Here is a 26980-nt window from a genome sequence, read left to right as displayed (position 1 = left end):
TCAAACTTTTTACCCAATACTTGCCAGGTTGCCTTCTGACTTGCTCCTGACTGGCTCCTGACTTGCTCCTGACTGTTGCTGCTGCTGCTCCGGCTGCTCCCTTGCATGGCACTTGAACAGCAGCAGCGCCACATGGCGCCCAAAAGTTGGTCAAGTGAGACGCGTTGGCATTTCTATTGGCATACGAGTGAGAGCGCGCGACGAGTGTTGAGTGTTGACTGGCAGCCAAGCAGGCAATACATAGGAGGAGGGGCGGAGGCAGGCAGTGGGTTTGGCAAAAATCAGCATATTGAATTACCAATTGCAGGGGATGTAAAAACGAAACCCGAAACCCCATTCAATGGGATTGTTTTTGTGTCTGCATTCCTGCTGCAGCCATCCAGCGTGCAATTTTCAATTGCATCCTTTATATCCCTTTGCTTTTTTTTTTGTTTGATGGAATTTCAATAAATTCCGCATCGGCATCCGCGGCATCAGGATCAGGGGCATGGGCATCAGTGCAGTAAATTATTTTGATTTATGTGTAGCCATGCATGACTGATGTGAAGTGGCGTGAATGTGCATTTTTCAGCATTTAGCTGCATTTGAAATTTAATTGAAAGCCAGCCACGCGCTCCACTGACACTCGTTGGAATACGAACTAAACGATATGTGTGTGTATGTGCCGACAGATGCCGACAGATTTAAGTGAAGCAGCTCCTAAATGGTTTGCTGGCTGCCAGCCTGATTAGTTGCAGGGCTTGATGGAAAGTTTATGGAAAATAGTTTGAGGATGTGGTAAAGTTTCTGGCAAACTTCTTGTTCGCCATGCAGCGGCACGTTCAGCGCGTCCCTGGCGATTTCTGGTCCCTACTATCCTTTCTATCTGCCGTCTGTGTGGAGTCGAGTGCCATTCACAAATAAATGGCGGGCATTTAGGCAGCCGCATTCTGCCACCAACGGGAAAACACGGGGGGAATCTTGCCAAGAGTTCCTTTCGGGCCAACAACAATTGGCAGCGCCACAGATACAGATACACAGACATTTGAGAGATAGAGAAAGAGAGGGAAAATTTTGCCTCAATGCAGATAAGAATATTTTCTCAGCTGGAGCTGGCGATGCCTCTCATAGATACACAAACACATACATAAGTGTTGGCTCAGAAGAGGTAGAAAGTTTTGCCCAAGACAAACACTGGCACAGCGTTTCTGCCATCTTCTAGCGGTTTCTGGCTTTCCCAACATTTATTTTTTCTTTGTAGTTTGCTCCAAGCAGAAGGTTTTTCCGCCTTGGTGCATTTCCTTCGCCTCTCAAAGAGAGAGAGAGAGAGAGAGAGCGAGAGAGCCCTTGTGGTGTGGTTGTTGCACCATGATTTAAAGAAGAATAAGCAGAGAACTATTAATTGGCAACTCAGAAGCAGCAGCAGCAGCAACAGCAACAGCCACCACAGTAGCATTATTAGCCGTGGCTGCAGCAGCAGCAGGTGAAGCGAGATTTTTAATTGCTGCCAACGCAGCGCAAAAAGATTTCTTTCTTTTTATTTTTTGCCCAAGCGCGGCACTTAATAAGCTTAATTTTTTGGTGTTCATTGACGCGGAATGTGCGGCGATAGGGTAAGCATCCCCTGGGGCTATCATTGATTAACGTGAAATTGTGGCAGTCTTCCAGCAAATGGCACGTCCAGGATGCTGGTTCATTTTCTTATACCCTTCTTGGAGCACTTAAATCCGCTGCAATAACAATCTTTGTTTATCTCTATTTTCCCGCTGACATGCCATAACTTTTATTATGCTGCTAAACTTTGCTTTGAGAATGTCCACCTGCCGCTGACAGTTTGATGAGATGAAAGATGAGAGGAGATGAAAACTGCTGCTGGGGCTGGGTTAAAGCTGTTGCTGTTGCTGATTCTGAGCTATGAGAGGTTTATTTAGTTACAAGAAAAGGCTGATAATCTCTGGCTGGGTGCATAGCAACAGATACCAGGATACGCAATCAATTAATCAACTAATTGAGATAAAAGATGAGTCAACTTTTAGTCCAAACATTACATTCTCTGTGGCTGAGTTTTCCCCTTTGCATACGTACATCTGTAGATGCCTGAGCAAACAATGTATGCCAACTACTTGTAGTTGCCAGGTTCCTTGAGAGGAGTTGTTGGTTCAAGGACATTCTGCCTGGATCCTATGCCAACACTTGCTATCCTCGTTAGGACTGCTTACGTGCCTGGCAGTCGCAGTACTCCAGTACACCGGTACAGTACTGCTCGGGCTACGTGCCTTTCATTTTCGAAACTAATTGCAAAACTCTTACGCAACTGCAGGAGACAGGAGACAGGAAACATGCGACAGACGACAGGCGACATATTGAAATGTTCCATATTCATCGAAGAGTTTTCAAGTTTGTTTCGTGCACGTAAAATATTTACCTGTCATTGTCCCCCGAGCACTGTAGCCTTCAGCTACAGCTACAGCTCCTCCTCCATCCTCTGTGGAGCAAAACGTGTTTATATTTTGCGGGAAAAATGCAGAGAACAGAGAGCAGTTCGACAGTTGACTTATTTGCCAAGGAACTACTCGAAGCTGTACCATCATCGCTGTGCTGCTCTTAACGTATTTTTAATTATTTCCGCCAGAGGCTGTTGCTGCAGCGGTCCCGCTGCTGATGCCATTAAAATGATGTGCAGGAATTAGCCCAACCTTGCGGTAATTATAACAGGTTCCCTGCCCGTCAGCTGAGCCGGTGACAAGGCCGCAGCAAGTGGCACAGCCGGTGCTTCGATAAGCTTTGCTCTGCTGTATGACATTTAGTGGCAACACTGCGTATGACATGTTTTAATTTTGAACCATAAAAATATCAACATCCAAGGGTTCTACGATGACTGCTGCCTGTGGGAGGTAGCGAGTGGTAGGGGAGGAGTAGAGTAATCTACGCTCGTATTGAGGCCACTCGACTGCAAAGGCAAACAGACACAGCTACCCAAAGGACTCGAAGGGAGGGTACAAAAAAAAATATATAAGGGGGTGATGCAGCAGCAGCAGCGCAAATGCAATACCAAAACGAAATTAACCTCACAACCTACTACAGAAAGCAGCATCCATGCCACACCATACATATATATGTGTATGTGTGTGTGTGTGTGCACTAAAAGCGGTTTACGCCACTCACATGTAAACCCAGTTGCCTGCCACCAGGCCCAGTCGCAGTGCCCCCCCGCTGTTGGCTACCCGCTCCATCCGACACCCACATACACACGATTGTTGTGTGGATAGGTCGTGGCTTTGCGTGTTTCACTCACTCTTTGCACTCAACCCACTGCCACTGCCCCCGCACCAGCACTCGCTCACGGGCTCCTCCTTGGCTTGGTTAAATTTTCTGTTTGCTTTGCTGTGGATTTTCGTTACGTTTCGGCAGTGCCGAACGCCAGATGCGTCCGTCCAACCCTACCCCCCACTGGCTCTTCAAAAAGTGTATGCTTCTTTCGCTTTATTTTTATTTTTTGTTTGGTCTTGTACCTTTAACGTATTTTGCATTTGCTTGGCATAGATCTCAGAAGTGGGGGAAGGCGCTGGGTTAAGGAGAGTCTGTGGGGTAGTTGAGAAGCGTTTCCCTGCAGCTTTCGGTTTTCTCTCTCTCTCTCTCGTTCTCTTATTACTTAGCTTGCTCTCTTCGCCAAACACACTCTCTCTCTTTCTTTCTCTCTCTGCCTTCTAAAGCTTTTGTAGTAGAGAAAAATGAAATGTTTTTTACCCCCTTTGTTTTTTTTTTTTGCATAATTCCTTGGCTTTTGCGGCTTTGCTGTGCTTCTTTAGAGTGGCCAGAGTTAAGCAAAAGTTTGTGGCACTTTTCCTTTGCAAATTGTGCAAGAAATTGTTGCATGTATGTGCGACATTAAATATGCAACATTGGTGACGATGATGCAAGGGTATTTTCTGTCTATTGCTGTCTCAAAGTTTTTGTCATTAAGCAAGGGTGAGAGAACCGGCAGACAGGCAGACAGACAGATAGCCAAATGACATCAATTAACCGAGTGCGAACAAAGCTGAGCCTTGAGCCATGAGCCATTAGCCATGAGCCATGACAACAACAGCCAAAACACAATTGAAAGACACGGCGGAATTTGTGCCAAGGCTCGGCTCGGCTCTCCCTTTCTCTGTCTCCATGTATCTTTCAGTCTGTTTAACAGTTTACAATGTGATTGTGATTGATGGGTGGATGGCAGCAGATAGAATACGGCTAAAGGTAGGTGACATTTTCACGCCAATTGCGATTAGTTTGGGTAACACCGGCTGCAATTAGTCTAAGGCCAATGCAAAAAAAAACTAGCGGAATTAATTGCCAAGGAAGGCACTTAAAAGGCAATTTAGCGTCGAGTGTCGATGGTCGATGATGGTCTCCATAACAGGGTCCCCACCACGCTTACCTTTGAACTCTTGCTAAGCGGCTTATGGCACACGCCAGAGCAGAGCAAAAACTTTTACATAATTCACTCGAAAGGGCCATCAGCAGCAGCAGCATCAAAGCCACATCAAACTTGGGCCACTCTAAATGTGGCCTGAAGAGGCTTACCTGCACCTTCAGAGAGTGAGAAAGAGAGAGAGCAAGAGAAAGTGTTGACCAACAGGGACACTGGGGAATGGTTAATACTCGGGACATGTAAAGGCATAAGACGAGCATCAAGCAAGTACTCATACATATTTAATTCACGGGAAGTTGCCGTGAAATTCGCTTAGTGTTCTCGCTCCTCCCACTATCGTTTGCATTTCAGTTTTAGCAAGAGGCAAAAGTTTTCATTCCTGTTCGTTTTGTGGCTCACGCATTTTCACATTTTCGAATTCAATTCCGTTGCCAGCAGCCGCCGAGCCGAGCTGTGAACTCAATTTGCTGCGCTTGACAAATTCCAATGACAAAGAATTTTTCCTCTCCGGAAGTTTGTTATTAGCCGCTCGCATCCGGACCGCTGCCTGCGTGCCAATGCGACGGATAAGGTTCGACTGGCCGGGATCCGGACCCGGCCGGGACCACACTATCGTATCGCCGTAGTGCTCTTGTCGCGTGCGCATCTTATCCGCGCAGGCGTCTATGTTGCGTATACGTAACGTAGTGTGCTTAGGCCTGAGCCTGCGGCATGTTTGCTTAGCTGTTGTAGCTACCCCCACGCCACTGGCATGACTGCCTGACTGCCTTGAAAAAGAAGAAATTTTGAATTGCATTTATTTTGCATGGCCTGCTCGGCCTGACAGTTGATTGCCTGTCAGCGAATGGTGGCTTCGTGGCTTGCTGCTTTGTTGGCTGTGTGGGTGGATGGGTCAGCGTCAGCGTCTCACCGAACTGACCCACATACGAGTACAGGCTGCTGTCCGTGTGTCGATGCAGAGAGCGGTGAGCGCGCCCGAATGTGTGTCTGAGTGTGTTTGCAGCTTTTGTGAATGATGCGGCCCACCCAGCACTTACTCACACTTGCACTCACACTCCCACTCCCACACAGAAGGGTTACACACATGTCATTCAGGAAATTAACTTTACCCTTTTCCGAAAGGCCTTTCCCGCTGTTTTTTCAACCATTTGGACCAAATCTTTTGACTACTAGCATTCTGCTTTTTATAAACGAGAACACTTGATAAGGGTACGAATTTTAATATTAATATAAATTAAAGTTCATAGTTTACTTCTGTACCCCACTAGTGAATAATACAAAAATCAGCAACACAAAGCAATTCTTTAATTTATTAATCAACTTAGTAGTTTATTTCTGGTGATTTGCTGATGAACCTTTGCAGATTTTTTGGTTCATTGGCATATTTATTTCTAATTTTTGCATGCAGGATTCATGCATGAATTTTTCACGGAATTTTACCATTTGACATCACTTAAATTCATTATGGATTTAATCAGTAAATGCAACGTGCTTGACATTGGGGATAGATATCATTGTTTATTCTTATTCCATCAGTTCCATTCCGTTGTTGAAGTGTATCTAAAGCTGTGCCATGCCGCAGGACAAAAGCTGCGTCCTTTTCTAGTCCTTTTATCAATTGTAATGCGTTTTTAATGGCAACTGGTTTATCTGTTTGTGTCATCGGGGCTGGGTTATTAAAATTATTCATAATGCTTCGCTGTGTGGAGTGGCAGTGGCTGGCTCCTCGTTCCTCTTCCACCTCCTCGCCTGACCAACGATTTGCTTTGTTTCATTTTGTTGATTTGAATTGCTTGATAGACAAACATTTGCACAAGCGGCGTGCGCGCTTTTCAGACTAGGTCAAAACGAAGTGCTTTTGTTGCTTTTGCTTTTGCTATGCCCATTGTTGAACCTTTATCATTCATAATGTTTGTCTGTCATGCCAGGCGGCCGCCCAAAACGCTTTGAGTTGGGTCTGGTCGGCCGTTTTCCATGCGTTCAGACAGTCACACATGATTGGCATTTTTCTCGTTTCATTTGCCAGTGGCATAGGTTCGAGTGCCTGAAATAGTCCTGCCCTGAGTATGTATTTTGTTATCGATGTCAGGATTAGCTAGAAGCCTGCCCTGGGGAGCGGCCCAGATGAAGGCTTAAGTGTGGGTTAGTCTAAATGAATTGAGTAAGATTCTGTGGAAGCCAGGGATGCTCAACCTAACAAGATGATGGGACTAGAGCGGCATTGTGTTAAGCTCATACCGAAAAGCACTTGAATCGATGACAAGCTTTAGCCAAACGATTGTATAAATCCACAATAGATGGCATTCCATGTACCACTTGATGTAAGTGATCATGTGACATGGAGTGATCCATTTATTTTCAATTTCAATGTTCATTCCCAGGCAAGACATCAATTATGCATCCCGTGGCACATCACACATTCTAAACACTGCCCTGTCCTGGGCATTTGGACAAGTTCAAGTCCGTGCAACATCAAGCGTGCAGCAACACTACGGATACAACAACATGATACAAAAAAAATCACATCTGGCAATGCCAGGCGACAGGGTCCCCAGCAGACATCCCGTCCTCAGAAGAGCGGCAGCTGCTGTGCCGTATCAAATACAATTCCCCAAATCCCGACTGCCAATTTTTTCGTGTTAAATAATTCAAATATGTATATACCGACACACGCACACACGTACCAGAAACGAGCCTGAACAGCACGCAAACGCATACACAGACATGTCGTAAAAGCCTGTCGAACTTTTCTCCGTAAAAGCTTTCGCTCCCGTTACACAAGAAAGTTTGCCCGAAACTGAACAACGGGAGAGAGAGAGAAAGTTTTGCTTCTCTCATTGCGTGTGTATGGGTGTGTGTGTGTGCGTGTGAATATGAATGTATTTGCTCCAATTTCGACAATGGGGGAGATGTTGTTTCGTTGCAACTTCGGGTTCGTTTCGTTCGACTTCTGCTCGGCACTCCGCTCCGGCCTGCTGTCCGCTTGCCGTGCGCCAGCCATCAGGCATCAGGCCAGGCCAACTCAATACGCAAAGTTCAGTTGAGCGCGTCGGACGTTTGTCGTCGTTGTGGTGGTCCGTCCTCGTTCTGGTCCTCGTGCTCGTTACCGTTAACATTAACGTCGTGCGTGGTGCGCTCTTCTATGTGTGTGGCTGTGTGGGTGTGTGTGTGTGCGTAGTAGTATTTGCAACGCCAATACTGTATACGTACAGGAAGGACTCTATATATGTATGTATACATACGCTCGTATACCTGCAGAGCTCGTGGCTGGCGTGTAGTAAAACTCATTAAAAACGGAACTTATTCAATACTATTTCACGCACGGCGAGTAGCGAGCGGTGAACTAGAGGAATCGCGCGCGCTCAACAGAGGTCCCCACCAGAGTCAACGTCACTGACATCGTCATCATCATAGCCGCAGCGTGATTGTCGTTGTGGGTGGACTCTAAAAATTATTGCAGAAAAGCAAACGGAATAGCCGATAAAATTTTAATGCCGCGTTAAATTGCCTCCATGCGGTACAGAGAGAAAGCGAGAAAGAGTGCCGTACCGTACCCGCTCGATCAATACGAGAAACAGTAGTCAATTAAAACTGTCTTAGGGAATACATACATACATACAAACCATTACTCGTACTCATATACTCGTACTCGCATCGAGTCTATATATATTTTGTCGAGCAGCAAATCACTTACCTAGGTAAACCGATTTGTTTCGAGAACACAAAACACGTGTCTGTGTGTCCGTGTGTCTGTGGCACACACAAAAAATCTCATATGAAACGAAATTTATTATGGAATAAACCCATTACACCCACACACACACACACACTGGCTATACAAACTCACAATCTACTACTGATTCAATGCTGCGTATACGCAATGAGAATCAAAGGAAACGAGAAACGAATCCCATCGCAATTCTTTTGAACGACGGCTGCCAAAGACATTGCCTAGTCTTATTCATTTTTTCCGTTTTCCTTTTTTTTATTTGTGTGTGGGTTGCTGCTTGTCAGACTGTCCCATATACAGACAAAATTTTTGTTGCTAAATGCGCGCGCTCACGCCCCCCACACACATTCCCAGCCCCAAAACCCAACACCAACACCAACCCCATGTTCCATCCCACACAGACAAAGGCACATGGCACAGGCACGGACACAGGCACATGGCCGTAGAGATGGTGATGGCGATGGCGGCGTTGGAGCAGACGCACACACTTAAGGTTCAACAGCCCGACGATTGCCTGGCAAGACACAGAAACAGACAGTGGAAGGCAGGCAGGCAGTCAGGCAGTCGGCAGGCAAGCAGCCAGCCTGACAGTCAGTTAGGTAGCCCCCAGCGCAGCCATTATCTTCGACAATGTTAACCCACGTAGCTTGGGCCCAGAAGCAGAAGCAGCGCAGCAGCAGTGGCAGTGGCAGAAGCAATATTGCGTATACGCCACCACCCAGCACTCTTACTGCCGCGAAACTCTCGGGAGTTTTATGGCGGGGGCTTCATCTTTTGTCTGTAAAAGTGGCAAAATGTAATTTTTGGCATTCACTTCTGCTCTCGACCTAAGCACGTCTGCAGAGCCCAAACCAACAACCGAACAACCACGCCTCTCCCAGTTGGCCAGCTATGCTCGTAGCTGGTTTATATGGCCAAAGCAGCCACGCGGGAAATGTAACTAGAGCTAACGGCATTGTTTATATGTATATATGTTTGCTGTGAAACGCATTCGCTTTATAAAGTTTTGAGAGGACTCACTCAACCTTGTTCTGGGAGTTGGTTCTGACCAAAACTTCTGGACTCTTATCTGCTGAAAATATGGCAAAGTTTGGCCAACAAATACTAATTGCCTTCAAATATATAATTAAAATGATAAAATGAGAAATTTCTGAAATCGCCTGCCACTCATCTCGGGGGCCAACTATTTCCCAAAGAAGTTTAATTTCGATTTATCCCCGTCAGACTGGTGTAAAACTATTTTTCTTGATAATCAGCAAAAACGCCGCTGCCCACATCCTGGCCATATTTCTCTGTTCTTTAGACCGTTTTCTGGGCCAACTTTTTGTGCTTTGTGCACCACAAATGAACGGAGAGCTTCGCCTGTTCCCCGTTTTAATTTAGTATGCCTCGAATTAATGAAATTTTTGCACGGCTCGGCCGAATTATTTACGCCAAGCTTCCTGCGCTGCACGCGGCGTATACTTGATGCCGCTGGTTCTGCCCACTTATCTGCCGCTCTCTCTCTCTCTGTCTTCCTCCGGACTTTCCTCTCTTTTAAGGCTGTCTGGGGGAGGGTGAGTGGTGGACAACCCAGACCGCACTTAAAGCACCGTTTAAATCAATTGGGTAGAAATTTTGAAAACGTTTTGCCAAACGTCGGCCCGCGCGCTATTGGCAGTGAAGCGTGAAAGGCAAACATAAATATTTTCGCCTGGCAACAAAAGGCAGTCAGAAAGGAAATCACACAAATACAGATACAAACACACACCCATCCACAGACAACACACACACACAGACAAGAACGGTATGTGTGTATGTATAGGTACAGTTATCATGGCTCTTGTGTGCTTAGAGAATAGAAAAGCGGATAAAACAAACCCCCAAACCAAATGAAACGATACAATTGGATGTAAGCCATTGGACGTGTGCGGGAGCAACAAAAATACGTATCAAATTATAGCTTAAGCAAGCGTTACGAAACCACCGAAGCAAAGGAGCAAGCAACATACAATATCACACATACAGCGAAATAAATACTCATATACTCGTACATACATATGTATGTATGTGCATATATACAAAATAAATAAATAACTTAACTGCGAAAAATCGAAACGTAAATCGAATATTGTGCCGCTGGGTGCAGAAACTATCATTTAAATTAGAAATAAATACAACATAAGAGTGTGTCGAGAAACTGGACACACGCAACGTGATTCTCTCTATACATATATACATAAGTATATAGTAGAAGCAAAAAGAACTTCTATTCCATTTTGACATTATTTCCCTTCGGGGGTGAAACAAGCAAAGTGGCTGCAACAAAATTAATGTGTGATAGCGCTACGACAGGATGTTTCCTGACCAGAAGCAGCCATCGCAAGGTGAGTTCCTACTCGTGTGTGTGTGTGTGCCCCAGGATGAGGCTCCATATTTATTAATAGCACACCAAGTAATTATACCTGGAGTGTGGGGAAATAGCAGCAACTAAAGTAATCAAGAGTATTCCCAATGTTTACAGGGCTTTGGTTTTGAGTCACATGAAAGAGCAGCATGTCCATTGAAATTGCCTGCACCTAGATTAAAATCTCTATTGATTCTGTATAATTTATAGGAAAGAGAAGCTTGGGGATTTGACTATAAATACAAAATTTTGTTAAATACAATTCGAAACTATTGTGGAATGTTTCTCTTTGCATTTTGGGAATAAATTGAGTTAATATAAAAGCAACTATTTCCGCAATATAAATGATGGATACTGACTCCTTGGGGCTTTTCTGTTGGTTGGAAAATGCCAAAAGTGGAAACTCAAACCACAGGCATCAATAATAGACGTACAAACCGTTCTCGGTGCTATGAAACGCTGAAAATGTCATAAGTCTGCATATAATACGCAACTCCAAGCCCAAGCCCACCCACAAAAAGAAAAACCACCCATGCCACATGGGATGACGAGTGCCTTTGGCTACAGGCAAACAAAATTTGCATGGCATTTTCATATACTGGGCACAGAGTATATTTTGTCGTTCATATTTTACTTTAATATTTATTTATTTGATGGCTGCTATGTATTGGTATGCAAATATTGCCTTTTGCACGCTCCGAGTTGCGACTATTAGCCGCTTAAGCTGCTGCCATCCTGAAGTCGGCCTGGGACCTTTTGCCCCTCTATTTTGACTACGGCCCGATTTCCAGCATTTCTCTTCACGAATTGCTCTCTTTCTGCCATTGGCCTTTTTTTTAATTTTATATTTTGTTTCTTTTTTTTCTTTTGGCTGGAAAGAGTGAAACTTTATTTATGTGTGTACATTCATGCGGATGAATGAATAAATAAATATGCGTAAAACAAATAAGAGTGCATATTTTATGGCAACACGCAGGCAAAGGCCAACGAACCAGCAACTCCCTCAAACAAAAACAAAAAAATAAAACAGAGGCTCAAAAATGAAAACTTTGCAAATAAAACAAACTCAAGAGTCGCCCCGGAACTCCCGCGGAACGACCGACTGACTGACTGGCTACAATGAGAACCCACTTAGACATATAATCGTTTTATATATACGACTATATATATAGTCGTATATTTGTTACCTACAGATTGCAACTTTCAACTACTTGGGCGGGTCTCTGCTCTGGCTCTTCCTTCCGCCGGCTGCCTGTTAAGGGCACTTGAAATATTGAAATAAAATTTCATTAAGTATGCAGCCCTTCACTTGGGGGGCGCTAAAAATATTTGCATAGATAATGGTAGGAGCAGTAGCAGCAACTGTTTGCATACTTCTTCCATTCGGTTGGGTAATTAAATTTGCCAAGGAGCAGCAGCAGTAGCAGCAGCAGCAGCAGCCGGGGCAGAAGCTCCTGGGCTGGCAAGACCAGATTATGCCTTCACCCAGAACGGAGGCAATCAATTGGAGCGGCTTGACGCTGGAGGTCTTTGCTTTTGAGTGATGTGAGTGGCTGCAGCCAGTGAAAGGTTTGTCCTGTCAGCTTTTTGGGGGCTGAGCTTTAGGTCTGGGGGATATCTTCACGCTTCATTCTGTCACTCGACACTTTTGATTGGAGAGGGAGAGACAAGGCAAGACAAGGCAAATCTATCCTTTTGTCAGGGTTAATGCCTTTGATGCCCTGATACCATTATCCGTATTCCCTCTCTATCTCTCCCTGTCTCTCTCTGTCTGTCTGTCTCTCTGTCTGTCTGTCTGTCTGTCTCCGTCTTGCGGCTCCCTCTCTAATTGCATAATGCGATGCTTGGAATGCGTTTGTCGCCATCTTGTGCATGCTCCTTTTGTTTGCCTGCAAATTTGAATTTAATCAATAAATCACGTATACGTCGTGTGCGCCCATGAAAGTGCGGGTAATGTGTCCACAGCTGCTCTTGATTCCGGTCCTGCCTCTGTCTCTGCCTCTGCCTCTGTCTTTGCTGTCACAATCACCGCCACAGTGCGGCTTGTTACACATTGTTGTTGCCACCGCCTTTGTTGTTTGCTTAATTTGCGGTTATCTTAGTCTCAGACCCGTACACCGAAGCCAAACCCAAACCAATTCAATTCAGGAGTAGTCAAGCCACAGCTACTGCTTCAGCCACGTTCTGCCACTGCCACTGCAACAGCTACTCCCACTCCCACTTCCACTCTGGCATTGCCACTGCCTCAGCCAGTGGCTCGGCTCCGTTGCTGTCTTCATTGTTGTGGACCCTGTGTCTGTCGGTTCCTGCTCTTGTGCCACATATTTTGACATTAGCGCAGCTGCAAGTGACAACTATTATTAACATTGCTGTTTTTGTTGCTGCTGTGGCTGCTTCACTGTCCTCTTCCTCACTCTCTCGGTCTCGGTCTCTGTCGCTCTGGGTCTCCGGTCTCTCCGGGTGTGCGCTGTGCATTTGCCATTTAATTGTAATTGTTGTCAGTGAATTCCGAAAATTCCGGCGAACTGACATGTAATTGGCATGGAGAGCACACAGAGCACAGGGAATACCCAATGTCCCCATGCGAGGGGCATGCCTGGAAGGCATTTAAATTTATAATTATTTGGCCTTTTGTTTTGTGTGGGCTCTAGGTGGGTTTCAGTTACGGTTACGGCTCGGTTTGATTCTATTGTTCTATTATTTCCAAGTGAGAGCCATATATGCGCTGTTTTTGCCAGCCAGCTGAAGGAAATGGATTTATATAAATGCTAAATGTAATGCCAAATGCCTTTGGGCCCAGAGTGAAATGCTAAACATAAACTCTGACCGATGTTCTGGTTGCAAAAATATTACATTTTCCCGAAACAAATTATGCAACAAAATGTGGTTAAAATTTGGCCCGAAAATGTTACCTAATTCCTGGGAACCGGAAAGTTCATCATGAAAAGCTGAGTGGAAATTGCTGAGTGGTTAAGTTGTAAGCACGTTATGGCCATTAAAAGTTGACCAAAGCTCCCGGCCTCCCGGCCTACCCTTACCAGTTATGGGGTCCCTCTCCCAGTACCCCCACTTGCGTGTGTTTGGCTATCAGTTTAAGGACCATTAGACAAATAACATGACTTGCTACTACTGTTTCGAATTATTAATTGTATCGGCCCAAAAACGAAATCAATTTCATCAATACTAATGGACAGCCCCCAACAATGGAAAAAGCCAGATCAATTATTCCACAGACTATGCCAGGGTCCGAATGAGTTAGCCGAAAAACAAAAGGCGATCTCAGTGGCAGCGGCCACTGCCAAATCACATGCTCCAGCAATCAATCAATGCGTCAGACAATCAATCAGCCAGGCCAGAGGGTTGGGCCACACGGGCTCTGAGACAGCTGACAGACGACAGCGAAGAAAGTCAACCCCCACCCCAAAAAAAAAACGAAAGTGCGAGCCAGGACCAACAGACCAGACTGTGCTTGTGCTCTCAGTCATTATCATTATGGCTCAGCAATTATTAACGCAGCCAAGCAAATGACGCACTTTTTCACAGTCGGGAGGCACTGGGAACCAACAGCCAGCGGGCAAAGAAAGTTCTGCCTAATGTATTCAACTGCTACTTATACTGCCACACTGCTACTGCTACTTATACTGCTATTCCCACTGCTACTGTTAATGGCGGCCGCTCTGACATAATTACAATTTTAGTCAATTTCCGATTGGGAGAGCTTGTGTTTTATTTTGGCTGTAGGAGGCACTAAAAATGATTTTATTGATTTGTGTTGTCACGCAACTTCCTCGACTGGCTGTTCCTTCAATCTCCGCCGTGCGTCTGGCTTTGGCCCTGGAATAGTTTTAGCCTCTGCCAGGCTGAGGAAAATCATCCATAATTAAAAAAGCTTGCCAAACTCAGACGGGGAGATGTCTTGACTATTTTTCAATTAGTTGTAGTCACACAGCAGGGTGCGGGAGGGACTGTGGCTAGACAGCCCAGCCCGACAACATAATGAAGTTGAAATGAGTTTAAACAGCCAGAGCCCCGAGCCCTGTGTGGGTGTGTGTGGGTGTGGGTGGCTCTGTGAGTCACATGTGCCCTACTAGACTCTTGGGCTTTGCCTAAAGACGCTTTACATAAGCCGCCTTGCCCTGGTAATTTTCCAGATAGTCGCTCTTCCTGCCTTACCCACTGGCAATTTTCTTCTACGAGTACTCTGAACTTATTGGATTTGCCGGTTAATAAACTATTCACTTGCTAATTAAGTGCGCGACTCGCTGTGAATAATTTACACCCGCAAAGTGAGTGGAAAACCCCTCGAGTTATGCGGTGGAAAAAACTGCAAACACCATCAAAAAATCAGGCATAAAAAAAAAAGAAAACACGTCGAGGCAACATGATGAATTATTGAATTAGAAAATTTCCATGTGTGAAAGAAATTGAGGCAGGCATAAAACTGACTGCCACTGAACTTCAAGTGGTCATGCGGCATAAGACTGTGTGGTAGAGACAACATAGGACAACAGTGGGTGGAAAGGACAGCACATCATATGGTTGGGTGGGTGCATAAATTGTATGCTGACAGCTTGGACCGGGGTGTTGGCTGTTGGCTATTGCTTTGCCACTTCATGTGTCCATTTAGAGCTCTGGCTCTTGCTCTGGCTCTGGCTCTGGCCTTCTGCCTCTTGCCTGCGTTTAAGCCTGCACGCGATGCACACACCATCGACAGTAATGTGTTGTTCCCGGCCAAGTCTCGTTAGCGGCCAGCAGCAAGCAAGCCCACAATGCGAGCCATCAACAATGGGGCCGTTGTGCCGCCTTCTTCTGCTGTGTGAGCCCAGTTCTTTTTATTGAATACAGTTGTTTGGCTGAGACACGCCCCAGTTTTTGTTGTTGTTGTTGTACCTTTAGCGTACACCCACGCAACGCTATGGAGGCGGGCCAAAAAGGACCATTTCTTTCTGTGTGTTTGTGTGTTAATGGTGGCCCTAGGAATTCCGCTTGAATTATTTATTTAGCTATGCATTTGCAGTTGGCAAACTGAAAAAAACCAACACCGAAATACCATTACAGTAAACACACTTTAATAGTTTAATGCCAGCGAAGCAGAAACTTTGCCATCGACAACAGCAGCAGCAGCAGCATCAGCGGCAGCAGAGGCAACATCATCATCAGCAGAAGCAGCAGCAGCAGCAGCAAGAGCTATAACCGCCAGAGGGAGCCTGGCGCTCCGAAAGGAAGCAAAACAGGCAACAAAAAGCAGACTTTCATGGAATATAGCCATATAATAATGCCTATTTGACTAAGAGCAAATGGACGAAACGAAACAGAGGACGCGAGGCCGAAAACTTCAGCTTCAACGACAGCTGCTGATGTGGCCGCTCCTCTGGCCGCTCAGCCGCTCTGCTCCTGGGGGCAACTTTGACGAAAGTTTTGGCCAACAGCAGCAACAAAGCAGGGCAAGGGAGGAGTGTCAGAGGACACCGACACATGTCAAAGTTTTGCAATTTCAAAGATTTCTTCCCATTTTTCTATTGTTGTTGTTGTTGTTGTTGTTTTTGTTGCTGCTGCTCCTTCTCTTGTGAACATGATTTTTGGCAACCGCACAGAAGAGCAGAGCAGAGCAGAGCATAGACCACCGACAGAGAGAGAGAGAGAGGCTGACTGCCAGTTTAGGAGGAGTCGCCACTTTAACGATAGAGTCTGTAGCTTCAGCACTTGACAATGGCGGGCTGACCACAATTTGTGCCCGCAGGCAGCTCGCTCTGACCAGGACAATCCCACCCACCCGTTCCCTCACTCTTTTCACAGCCGAGCATGTCCCGACTCGTCCTAACATTAATCCATTAAAAACTTCGTTTAGCTTTTGGTCGGCAACTTAATTTAAAACCAATTTCGTGGCGCCCATCCCATGAAAAAATCAAAGTTGTACATTGTTGCTGTGAACTTTATCCCGTGTCCTATGTCCCCGTGTCCCGTGTCCTGTGTTCTATGTCCTGTGGCCTATGGCCTGGGTGTGGGCTCTGGACTGGGGCGGCTGTCGCTCGCCATGTGACATCATCAACGGGCGTCACGTGTTCGGTACAGTTGGCTCGTTTGGCTATCCTTAAGCTTGCATGTCACTGTGGCTGTCGCCTCCGCTGCCGCTGCCGCTGCCGCTACCGCTGCCGCGCACCGAGTGCATTGCAGTGCCGCAGGCCGAGTGATGTGGCACTGACAGAAATTACAGTTGGCGTGAGAACAGTTTGGATAAGAAAAGAGCTGCGGCTGATGAAATAATTATTGCCAACGTTCTAGGGCGTTCGATAAAAGACCGGCTTGATTGGCGTAACAGAGTGGTGGGGGCGGAGGGGCAGAGAGGCAGCCTGCAGTAGCTGTAATTATCGTATTATATTTAGTTGCAAGCTGGATTTGAGGGCTGCAACACCTTCGCAGATCTATTGTTATTACTTATAAGAGTTACATAATATGCGATCAAATTGGTTGGAACTATGAAGCTTGTCTGAATATAAGAAGTAAATAAATATTTAAAAAATAAGCAAAAGTAATCTCTTATCTTTTATCTTTCGCTTGGCAGCTGGTTGGTGGTAAAATAAAACTTTTATAATCAGGATAACCAAATTAAAATTCATTTCTGATTTTTGTTATTAAATATTTATTATTGAAATCTGAGAAAATTGTGATTTTTGGTCAATTGTCTTTGTCTATTTAGATATATGAGACTCCTTATGCAAGGAGTAAAACAATGACATTTGAAATATTAAGATAGACTTTCTGTTTGATTTAAAGAAAATATAGTTTGAAATACGTTCGGGGTGGGGGGTGGCAACTGCTTCTTTATTTTTTTTTTAGTTGCCTTCAAGTTTCTGTGATATTTAAAAGCGGCGGAAAATCAGCTTAATTAATGCAAAGCTAAATCTTTTAGCGCGGCTTAAGTGCCAGGGGGGGCAGCCCCTTCGGCTGCTGTCAGTGGCAGTGGCAACAGCTGCAACAATTAGTTTAAATTATGCGGCAGCGCGTTGCACTCGAAATTAGCATTAAGCTACGCGAATAAATTATGTACTCGCAAAACTAACCACTGGCAATGCGTGTTTGATGTTCGCTTTTGCAGGAGAATGGAAGATCAGTTCCTGATGTTACCGCCAGTCCGGGACGCGCCCCACCCGGACCGCTGCCCGCCAACCAGCTGTCTTCGCTGGGCAACCAGCAGCACGGCAACCAGCAGCAGCAGCAGCAGCAGCATCATGGCAACCAGCAGCAGCAGCAGCACCATGGCAACCAGCACCAGAATCGCGGACAGAGCGGCAACACCGGCGGCGGCGTCAAGGATCCGGTGCTGCTGCAGGGTGACTTTCGCAAGGTCAGCGGCATCAGCTCGGAGATCTTTCGCCAGATAGAGGCCGTTGAGAATGACCATGACCCGAATACGGCGGCGGCCCTGGATGCGGTGGAGCGACGCGGCGAGATGATTGTCCGCATCCTGGAGCCGCGCTCCATGGGCAGCAAGCAGGCGGTGGACGCGGCCCACAAGCTGATGAACAAGGCCGATGGCAGGCACACAGTCCAGCTGGTGGAGATTGTCAAGCGGCCGGGCCAGACGCTGGGCCTGTACATACGCGAGGGCAACGGTGCCGACCGCACCGATGGCGTCTTCATTTCCCGCATTGCCCTGGAATCGGCGGTCTACAACAGCGGCTGTCTGAGGGTGAGTCAATCAATGCGGAGAGGGAGAGTGATCTCTACTAATGAGGCGTTTCGTGTCCTGCGTAGGTGGGCGATGAAATCCTGGCCGTCAATTTGGTGGACGTGACCCACATGTCGCTGGACGATGTTGTCATCATCATGTCAATTCCACGCCGCCTAGTGCTGGCCATCCGCCAGCGACGCGGCAATCGCGGCACCAACTCTCCCGGACCACCGACGCTGTCGCGACCGGAGCAGAAGCCGCCGCCGGTGGTGGTGATCAAACGGGATCTCAGGGATGAGGATCTGGACGAGACGGATCGCATGCAGAGGCCGCCGCGCTCATCACGTGAAAGACGTACAGGTAGTTTGAAATGGAGGCCGTGTTTGAAATGCTTATCGGGTTTCCTTTTCCCTTCCCCTTTTCTCTTTCTCCTGCTACCCCTCCATCGCACACAGGTGATGGCCGCGAGATGACCGAGTCGCGCTCCAGGCTGGGCCTGGGCCTCAACAACTACAGCCCGCAGTCGGAGCAGCTGGACATGTACTACAACACGCGTGGAGGCGGCGGCGGCGGCGGTGGGGGCGGTGGCATGCCCGTCAATGCCATGGGCGAGCCACCCAACTGGGGCTACAAGCCGCCGCCACCGCCCTCGTCGGTGATCACGGAGCAGCCCACAAAGGGGCACGCCTTTGCGCCCTCGCATGCCTACTACCAGAACGCGGGAACGCTGGAGAGCCTGGCCGAGAAGGTGCACGCCTTCTATCCGGGCGCGCCCGGACAGCCGGTGGGTCAGTCGCGTCGCATGTCCACGGGAACCGGAAATGTGGGACTTGCCCAGCAGCATGCGCGCTTCCCGCGCTCCGGCTCGGATCAGCACTTGCCGCGAGTGGAGTACGCCGACTACTCCAACTCCCTGGGTCGCCACTCGCTGCTGCGCTCCAGCCTCAAGCCCGGCACAGGCGCTCCCATGCCCGTGGGCGTGGGTGGAACGCTGGGCCGCTACGGCCGCTATGATCAGCAGCGTGCCAATACGGTGTCCAAGTACGGACCGCCGGCTGCCGCAGCCCAATCGCTGACACGTCGCTCCCGGCCCAATCTGGACTACTCCAGCGACACGGAGGCCACGATCGGACCGCGTCCCAGCTACTACTACTACAACAGGCCCGCCATTGGCAGCATGCCGCGCGGTGCCGGGGGCCACATGAGCGGAGGAGCAGCGGCCACGGCTGCGCTGCTGGCCAGTGCCGCAGATCTCAACAAGTTCAACTCGCTGCCCAGGGAGAGGCCCGGGGTCAGGCTGCAGGGCATCCGCACCAGAATCAGCGATCGCCTGGTGGACGAGAACGATGGCAACACCTCGGCGCCGGAGTTCGATGTGCGACGAGGCAGAGATCTCCGCCAGCGCATCACCGCCAGTCCATCGATCTTCACAGCGGACGAGTACCGTGCCTGGCTGCGCCGAGCGCCCAGCAGCTCGGCCATCGCGGAACAGATGCGAATGACGCGCGACATGTTTGCCCAGCCGCGATCGCAGCGGTTCTCCTGCAGCGCCGAGAACATCCACGATGCATTGAGGAACGTAAGTATTGCGGCGACTTTTCCACACCCTTCCGTTCCATTCTGATGACTTCTGTTTGGCTTTCAGACGGAGAGCATTTACTCGAGTAGAACGGGCATACTGGGAGCTGGCACCCTCGATCGGAATATGGGCCTCACGCGTCCCATTTCCGCACTGCCTGTGCGATCCATGTCCTCGCAGCACATCGGCGGCGCTGGATCCATACGCTCGCCCAGCATACGACGCATGAGACAGCTGCTGGAACTGTCCGCTGGCCCGGCCAGTCCTAGTGGCAGCATCATGAGCACCGGCGGCCACCAGAGTCCAGCCCCGACGCCCAGCGCCACCTTGCCGCGTCAGCATCGCCAGATCGACATCAATCCGGCCGAGTTTGCCAAGTACAAGCTGGACAAGCCGATAGTGGACATTGGTGGGGTGTCGGGCATGTTGTGGATCCATCTGTTGGCGGGTCGTGGCCTGAGAACGGCTCCCGAGGGGGCTGGGGCACAGCCTGGGGCGCCGCCTGGCCAGACCAGAGATCTGTACTGCGTCATCGAGTGCGATCGCGTGCACAAGGCACGCACCGTGGTTCGATCCGGGGACCTGCAGTTCGACTGGGACGAGTCCTTCGAGCTGGACTTGGTGGGTAACAAGCAGCTGGATGTCCTGGTCTACTCCTGGGACCCTCAGCACAGACACAAGCTCTGCTACCGGGGAGCCATTTCGCTGTCGGCCATCCTACGGCAGTCGCCGCTGCACCAGCTCGCACTCAAGGTGGAGCCCCGCGGCACCATCTACATCCGCATGCGGCACACGGATCCACTGGCGCTGTACAAGAGGCGTGGCCTGCCCAGCCTGAGGGCCGGCTATCCGACGCTGTTCGGCGCCGACCTGGAGACGGTCGTCAACAGGGAGTCCAAGGGAGCACCGGGCTGTGCCCCAGTGCCAATTGTGCTGCGACGCTGCGTGGAGGAGGTGGAGCGACGGGGCCTCGATATAATCGGGCTGTATCGACTGTGCGGCTCGGCCACCAAGAAGCGCCTGCTGCGCGAGGCCTTCGAGCGCAACAGCCGTGCCGTGGAATTGAGCCCGGAACATGTTCCTGACATCAATGTCATCACCGGCGTGCTCAAGGACTACCTCAGGGAGCTGCCCGAGCCGCTGTTCACGCGCTGCCTCTTCCAGATGACAGTCGACGCCTTGGGTGAGCAATTACTCCCACATACTCCCACACAGATAATTGCAACCATTAATGCATCCACAGCTGTCTGTTTGCCAGATGACCCCGAGGGCAATGCGAAATTGATGCTTAGCATTCTCGATTGCCTGCCCAGGGCGAACAGGGTGAGTGGAAATCAGTTTGTGTCCCCTTGGAGGTGGTTTCTCATGCTTCTGCTCTGCAGGCCACTCTCGTATTCCTGCTCGACCATCTGTCGCTGGTCGTGTCCAACTCTGAGCGCAATAAGATGTCCGCCCAGGCGCTGGCCACGGTGATGGGCCCACCGCTGATGCTGCATTCGGCCAGCGCACAGCCGGGCGCTGACATCGATCACGCCCAGCCGATCGCAGTGCTCAAATATCTGCTGCAGATCTGGCCACAGCCGCAGGCGCAGCATCAGCAGCTGGCACAGCACATGGGCGGCGCAACGGGCTCAATGATGAGCGGCCTGGCCACGGCCGGCAGCATGAGCAACATGGCCGGCGTTGCTTCAGGTAACGTACTCCCAGTGTCCATGATGAATCCAATCCAACCACCAACAGATCCCCGAACCACCGACTCACACTCACACACGACTAGAGGACACACACACACACACCCACACGTACACCTGCAAGAGTTTCTTAAAGTTCTTTCTTATATGCTTTGAAAGCCGCTGTTCCAGTCAAGATATTCATTCTTCTCTCTACTCTCTCTCTCTCTGTTAAAAGCGCGGCACAGAAACCGTTTTCACTGTTAACTGTTACTTCACAAACACCCACCCACACACATAAACCCACACACATATACACATACACACACCGATTTGCGTTCACATTAATATTGATTAATACAGAGTCCTATGTAGACAGGTCGGCGCGGCGAGTCAACAGGGCAGCGTGGAAGCAAAGTCAGTGTGTTGCCAGCGGACAGACAGCAACTTCTACTGCAGCAGCAGCAGCAGCTCATGGCGGCGGGCAACCTCCTGCGCTCGTCCACTTCGGTAACCAACATACTCTCCCAAGGCCATCCTCAGCTCTCAGCCACAGCCAACAGTCATCTGTATCAATCAGTAGTGGGTCAGTTAGCTCAATCGCATCGAGCCTTGCAACAAGCGGTGCAACAGGTAAAAAAACACTACAACAACAACAACAACAACAGTAACCAGCAACACAGCAACACTAACAACATAAACAACTAACAAATGAGAACAAAGCAACAAAGAGACAAGAAACATAATTTACTTATGCATTACTATATCATCCATCTACCTCACTAACATACACGTACATATAAGACTACAGTCATAATTTATTTATAGCTGTGGGTGGGGTACTTCAAATACCTATTTAAATGATTTAAATTTAAATTCGATTTATATTAAATCTATAAAAGATCTTTAAGAATATCTCTAAAACTCTTTTGAAAATACTTCTTTTTTTATTTTAATCATTTATTTGCATATTTTATTGGTTTTATATTTTAATTCTCTTTTAACAATTTTTGTTCGTATATATTTTTTAACAAAATTCCTAAAGTTAGACTTATTTTTCTCCTAAGCCTACAACTTCTTAGGAATTTCAGAGATATTTTCGAATATCTTCCAAAATTATTTTAAAATACTTATAATTTATTCCTTTTCGATGGGCGTATTTTTTGTATGGTTTTGCTGGGAGTTTTCAGTCAGCATTAAACCATTTTCATACTATGCCACTTATTCACACCTTCTCTACACACACTTTCACTACTAAAAACACCCACACACTCCACACACACATAAACAAAAACATATTCTTGCTCTTTAACTTTTCCTGTTGACCGTTTTGCAAACGATGATGAAAATATATACAAACGTACATTATTAATTAACCTACTGAGCCTACTTACCAACTGAATCTTTCAAGAGCATTATCTGTTGTCAATTTGATTTGAGCTTTTTACGAGAAATACTTACAAAAATAACTAACTGCTTACGAAAAGATACTTATGATATATAGTAAAGTTATTCATAATTTGTTGTGATCCGTGATCGATAGACGTTGTAATTGTGACCCATACATACGCATATAATCGCATATATTTATTTACTTAAACATATCGATATATGTACTGTATGTATGTATGATATATGTATGTATATAACGTAATGATGGTAATGATGATGATTTGAGCGATGTGATAATTGTTGAACGGCGTGTAAAGCATGATTGGCCCACTACTGGTAAAAAATATAAACATATCGACTATTTATACCACTTTGTATACCAATCCAATCCAATTCAATCCAATATATGTAGTCCATATATGTATAGCCCGTACATGTAATCTCTGTATGTAAACACATGCCAAAAAAAAGAAAGAAAACACACCATGTAAATGCTTCATATACCACAATGCCATTGTACAAACTTCATCGAATCATTGCCCCTCGTACATTATATTATTCCACTGTGCAGTAGCCCACACACCTTCCTCCCAGGAGATGATACTTTTTTCAGTGCCCTATGAGCCATCCTGTCGCCCAAATCACAGCCGATGTAGAATACTTAGAGCAAAGTGTTGGGGAAAATACATACAAAATATATAGAACATCCTAGACCCTACTTCCGTTATTAATTATTATTTTGGGACTGACAAGGGACCTGCTTTCTCCTGCACCATTTACTGTATTTTTTCTATCCACTGCACATCGTTCATGGCACTCCGTTTTGCATGTCCGAACACCTCACGCTTTTGCATCACCCACCACTCACCCCCGTACTCACCTCGTTCCTAACTTACCCCGGAATCACAACCGAATAAAGAGTATAATAACTATCTGATTGGTTTACGAATTGGCCGCCCCCCCCAACCGTTTGAGAACGTATCGCACACAGCACAAAGTGAAACGTTATATCTGCTTACACTCTACACTGTACACTCTACACCGAACATCCACTAACACACACACACACACCCATTATGTATACCAGTAACACACCAACAGCCGAGCCTAAATTCAAAATTCTCTCTCTCACTCTGCACACCCTACTCGTATAAATAAGACTTTAACCAGATGACCACTCCACTGCACGTATTGCGCCCCCTATATATCCCGTATAAAGCCCCCGTTTTGATACCTATGCAAACAAACAATTGACCAACTTCATGGGTTATCCTACGCCCTCTCTCTCTCTTTCTTTCTGTCTTGCTCTGATATCTTGCAGCCCTATCAATTGGCGGGATCAGTGGGCTCAGCAATTCCCGACCAATCGCCACTGCCACTTCCAGGCACACCCTCCCCAGGCAGTAGCTCGGCGTCGACGGGTTCGGGCTCCGGATCGGGCTCGGGTAAAAGTAAGAAAGATAAAAGATCCAGACAAAATACCAAGATAGAGACTCTAATGGGACTCCCGTTGCAGGCACGGATACCATCAAGCGCGGTGCTTCACCTGTCTCCGTTAAGCAAGTCAAGATCATCGATACGGCCAGCCCCTATTCCATTGTGCAGAAGAAGCCACCGCTGCAGAAGGATGCACCCATAGATGCCATCACACCCACCACCCAGTCGGATGCAACATCAGCCCTAGGTCTGGGCAACAGCTACAGCGGCAGCGGCAGCACGACAACACGCAAAGGCAACGTTGACTTCTATGAACCGCACAAAGCGCTGTCCAAGAGCTTGGCCGGCGACGACTCCACCAGCTACAGCTCCAAGTACGCCAGCCTGGAGACGAAGAAGAGCAGCGGCTACAGCGGCAACAACTACACCCCCAGCAAGACCAGCCTCAACGCCAGCGATGAGTACAAGGCGATGCGCAACAAGTCGAGTGCCACCTCAAGCTCCAGCTCGTCGCAGGCAACGGTATTGAGTGCCGGCTCGACGGCCACCTCGGCACCCACCACCTCCTCCGATGACTCGGACGATCTGCTATCGTACAAGTCATCGGCCTCCACCAACGCGTTGCTGGCACAGTCGCAGGCAATGACCACCAGCCAGCTGATGTCGAAGTATTTAAAGCGCGAGCCGAGAGTCCAGTTCACTCCGATTAAGTCGCCGGAGTCACCATCGCCGCCAGGCGGTGGGGATGGTCTGCCCAAGGGCACATACCAACTGGTCACGCCCACTGTCGCCGGCCCCGGCTCTTCTATCAAGCCCAGCGCCACAACGGGAGCGATCAGCAAGCACACCACATCGTCGCCAAGCTCAGCGGACACGAACACTAACCACACCAACAGCCAGAAGTTGTCATCGCCCTCGCGCCTGAACAAGGACAGTAAGTCCGGAGCAGCGGTAAGTGGCTCCTCATCCATTGTGTCGACCGGACGGCGGCTGTTTGACAGCCTGGCCTCGTCGTCATCGTCGGAGACGGAGACCAAGACCTACATTGGTGGAACCACGGCCAACGCCAGTGCATCCAGCACCACGACAACCTACACCAACGACTCGCGGAACACAGCCAGCAGTAGTAATAAGTCGGTAGCGGGATCGGGCTCGGGCTCGGGCTCGGGATCAGGTTCGAGCTCAGAGCCCAGGAGCTATGGCAGCGCTCTCTTTGGTAGCAGCGGCCTGGGCAATGGCAATGGGGCCAGCGGCAATCACAACCATTTGGGCAGCACCAACAGTCCCTTCACCAGCACCAATGGCAACGGCAACCACAATGCCATGCACCTGTACGGCACTTTGCCAAAGAGTGGGGCCGCCAGCTCGGGTGCTGCTCTGTTCGGCAGCAGTGCCAGTTCCTCCTACCACTCGAGCAGCGGCGCGGGTACGACAACCAGCAGCGGGGTCAGCTCCATGACGGGCTCCACCAATAGCTATGATTTCTACTCTAGCAGCACCTCGAGCGGCAGCAGTTCGCGTCCCTTTACCAATGGGGGCAACAACTACCACACCCTGGGCACATATCGGGCGCAGTACGCTGCCACCAATCCCTTCCTCGATGCCTTCGACGAGAAGCCCAGTAGCAATGGGGGCAACGGCGGTAGTAACAATGGCCATGGGGAGGATAAGCTGGGGGCGGACAAGGGTCATCATAGGGCGACCGTGATGGCGGCATTCCAGTCGTCGGGCGACTCCAAGAACGGTAGCGATGAGTACGACGATCTCAAGTGAGTGGATAAAACGAATGGGGGCATGGGCATCCGTTCGATGGGGCTAAAGATAACGAACTAGTACGATACGATTACGAAAACGAAACCGAAACAGAAACCGAAACCGATTTCCATACAGACAGACAGACAGACAATGCTGAAAGTGTTCTTTTGGAGTATTTACAGTTTACAAATTTACATAGAACGAATAATACGAATATATAAACCGATAAACAATAATCGAACTAGAAAAACTATGCTAAAACCCACTGAACACGCGGATACTTACGTATTGTATATCTCCTCTTATTAAACGGAAGGCCAACATGGCTGCCGAGCTTTCTCTGTGTGTGTGTGTGTTGAGTATGTGTGTGTGTGTGTGTGTGTGTGTGTGTGTGTGTGTGCGTATGTTAACCCAACGGAAAGCTTTAATACTTTTCCGTAATGCTTGACACCAACAGTGGGAGGGTGGGCAGCCATTTAGCTAACATAAATCCGAATTCAATAACATTTACGAACAGTATTTTTGAATGAACTAAAAGCAAAACATAACAAAACAAAACAAGAGAATGATAAACATAGTATACAACAAATTACAAATTATAAATAGTATAAAAACAACTAAAAACAACAAAAACATGAACATGAACAAGAACAAACTTAAACAAAAAGGTTGATCGCGCATTTAATTTTTACAAGCAACATAACAAATCAACAATTTCTACATATATACAGACATACATACTTATGTACAATGCCTATACATAATAGACATGCAATAAAATTATATTATGCTAATGAGATATTTTTGCATAGTCCCCAGTCCCCTCCCCCAACTATTTGGAATTACAAACTCTCTACATACATTTTCTATCCCTTCCACCTTCCAACCACAGCACAGCGTATGCGATGTGTGTGTTTCAATGTGACCAACTCTATTAATCTATAAATCCGCTATATACCATATATA

General features: G+C 47.8%; 1 protein-coding gene across 1 annotated transcript in view; it reads left to right on the top strand.

The window, feature by feature from the left end:
• LOC111066415 (rho GTPase-activating protein 100F) overlaps positions 1-26618 on the top strand; it is a 35975-nt gene extending 9357 nt beyond the window's left edge. The window contains exons 3-11 of the mRNA XM_022355000.2: positions 17606-18199; positions 18265-18541; positions 18637-19760; positions 19827-20943; positions 21004-21083; positions 21143-21452; positions 21810-22063; positions 24144-24273; positions 24339-26618. Coding sequence (XP_022210692.2) covers positions 17606-18199; positions 18265-18541; positions 18637-19760; positions 19827-20943; positions 21004-21083; positions 21143-21452; positions 21810-22063; positions 24144-24273; positions 24339-26032 — 5580 coding nt within the window. The 3' untranslated portion in view covers positions 26033-26618. The remainder of the gene's footprint in view (positions 1-17605; positions 18200-18264; positions 18542-18636; positions 19761-19826; positions 20944-21003; positions 21084-21142; positions 21453-21809; positions 22064-24143; positions 24274-24338) is intronic.
• The last annotated feature ends 362 nt before the right edge of the window (positions 26619-26980 follow it).

The sequence above is a fragment of the Drosophila obscura genome, unplaced genomic scaffold, assembly GCF_018151105.1.
Source record: "Drosophila obscura isolate BZ-5 IFL unplaced genomic scaffold, ASM1815110v1 contig_150, whole genome shotgun sequence".
In the NCBI taxonomy this organism is placed as follows: domain Eukaryota; kingdom Metazoa; phylum Arthropoda; class Insecta; order Diptera; family Drosophilidae; genus Drosophila; species Drosophila obscura.
Note: the sequence above shows the minus strand (reverse complement) of the source record. Positions and strands in the feature narration are given on the sequence as shown.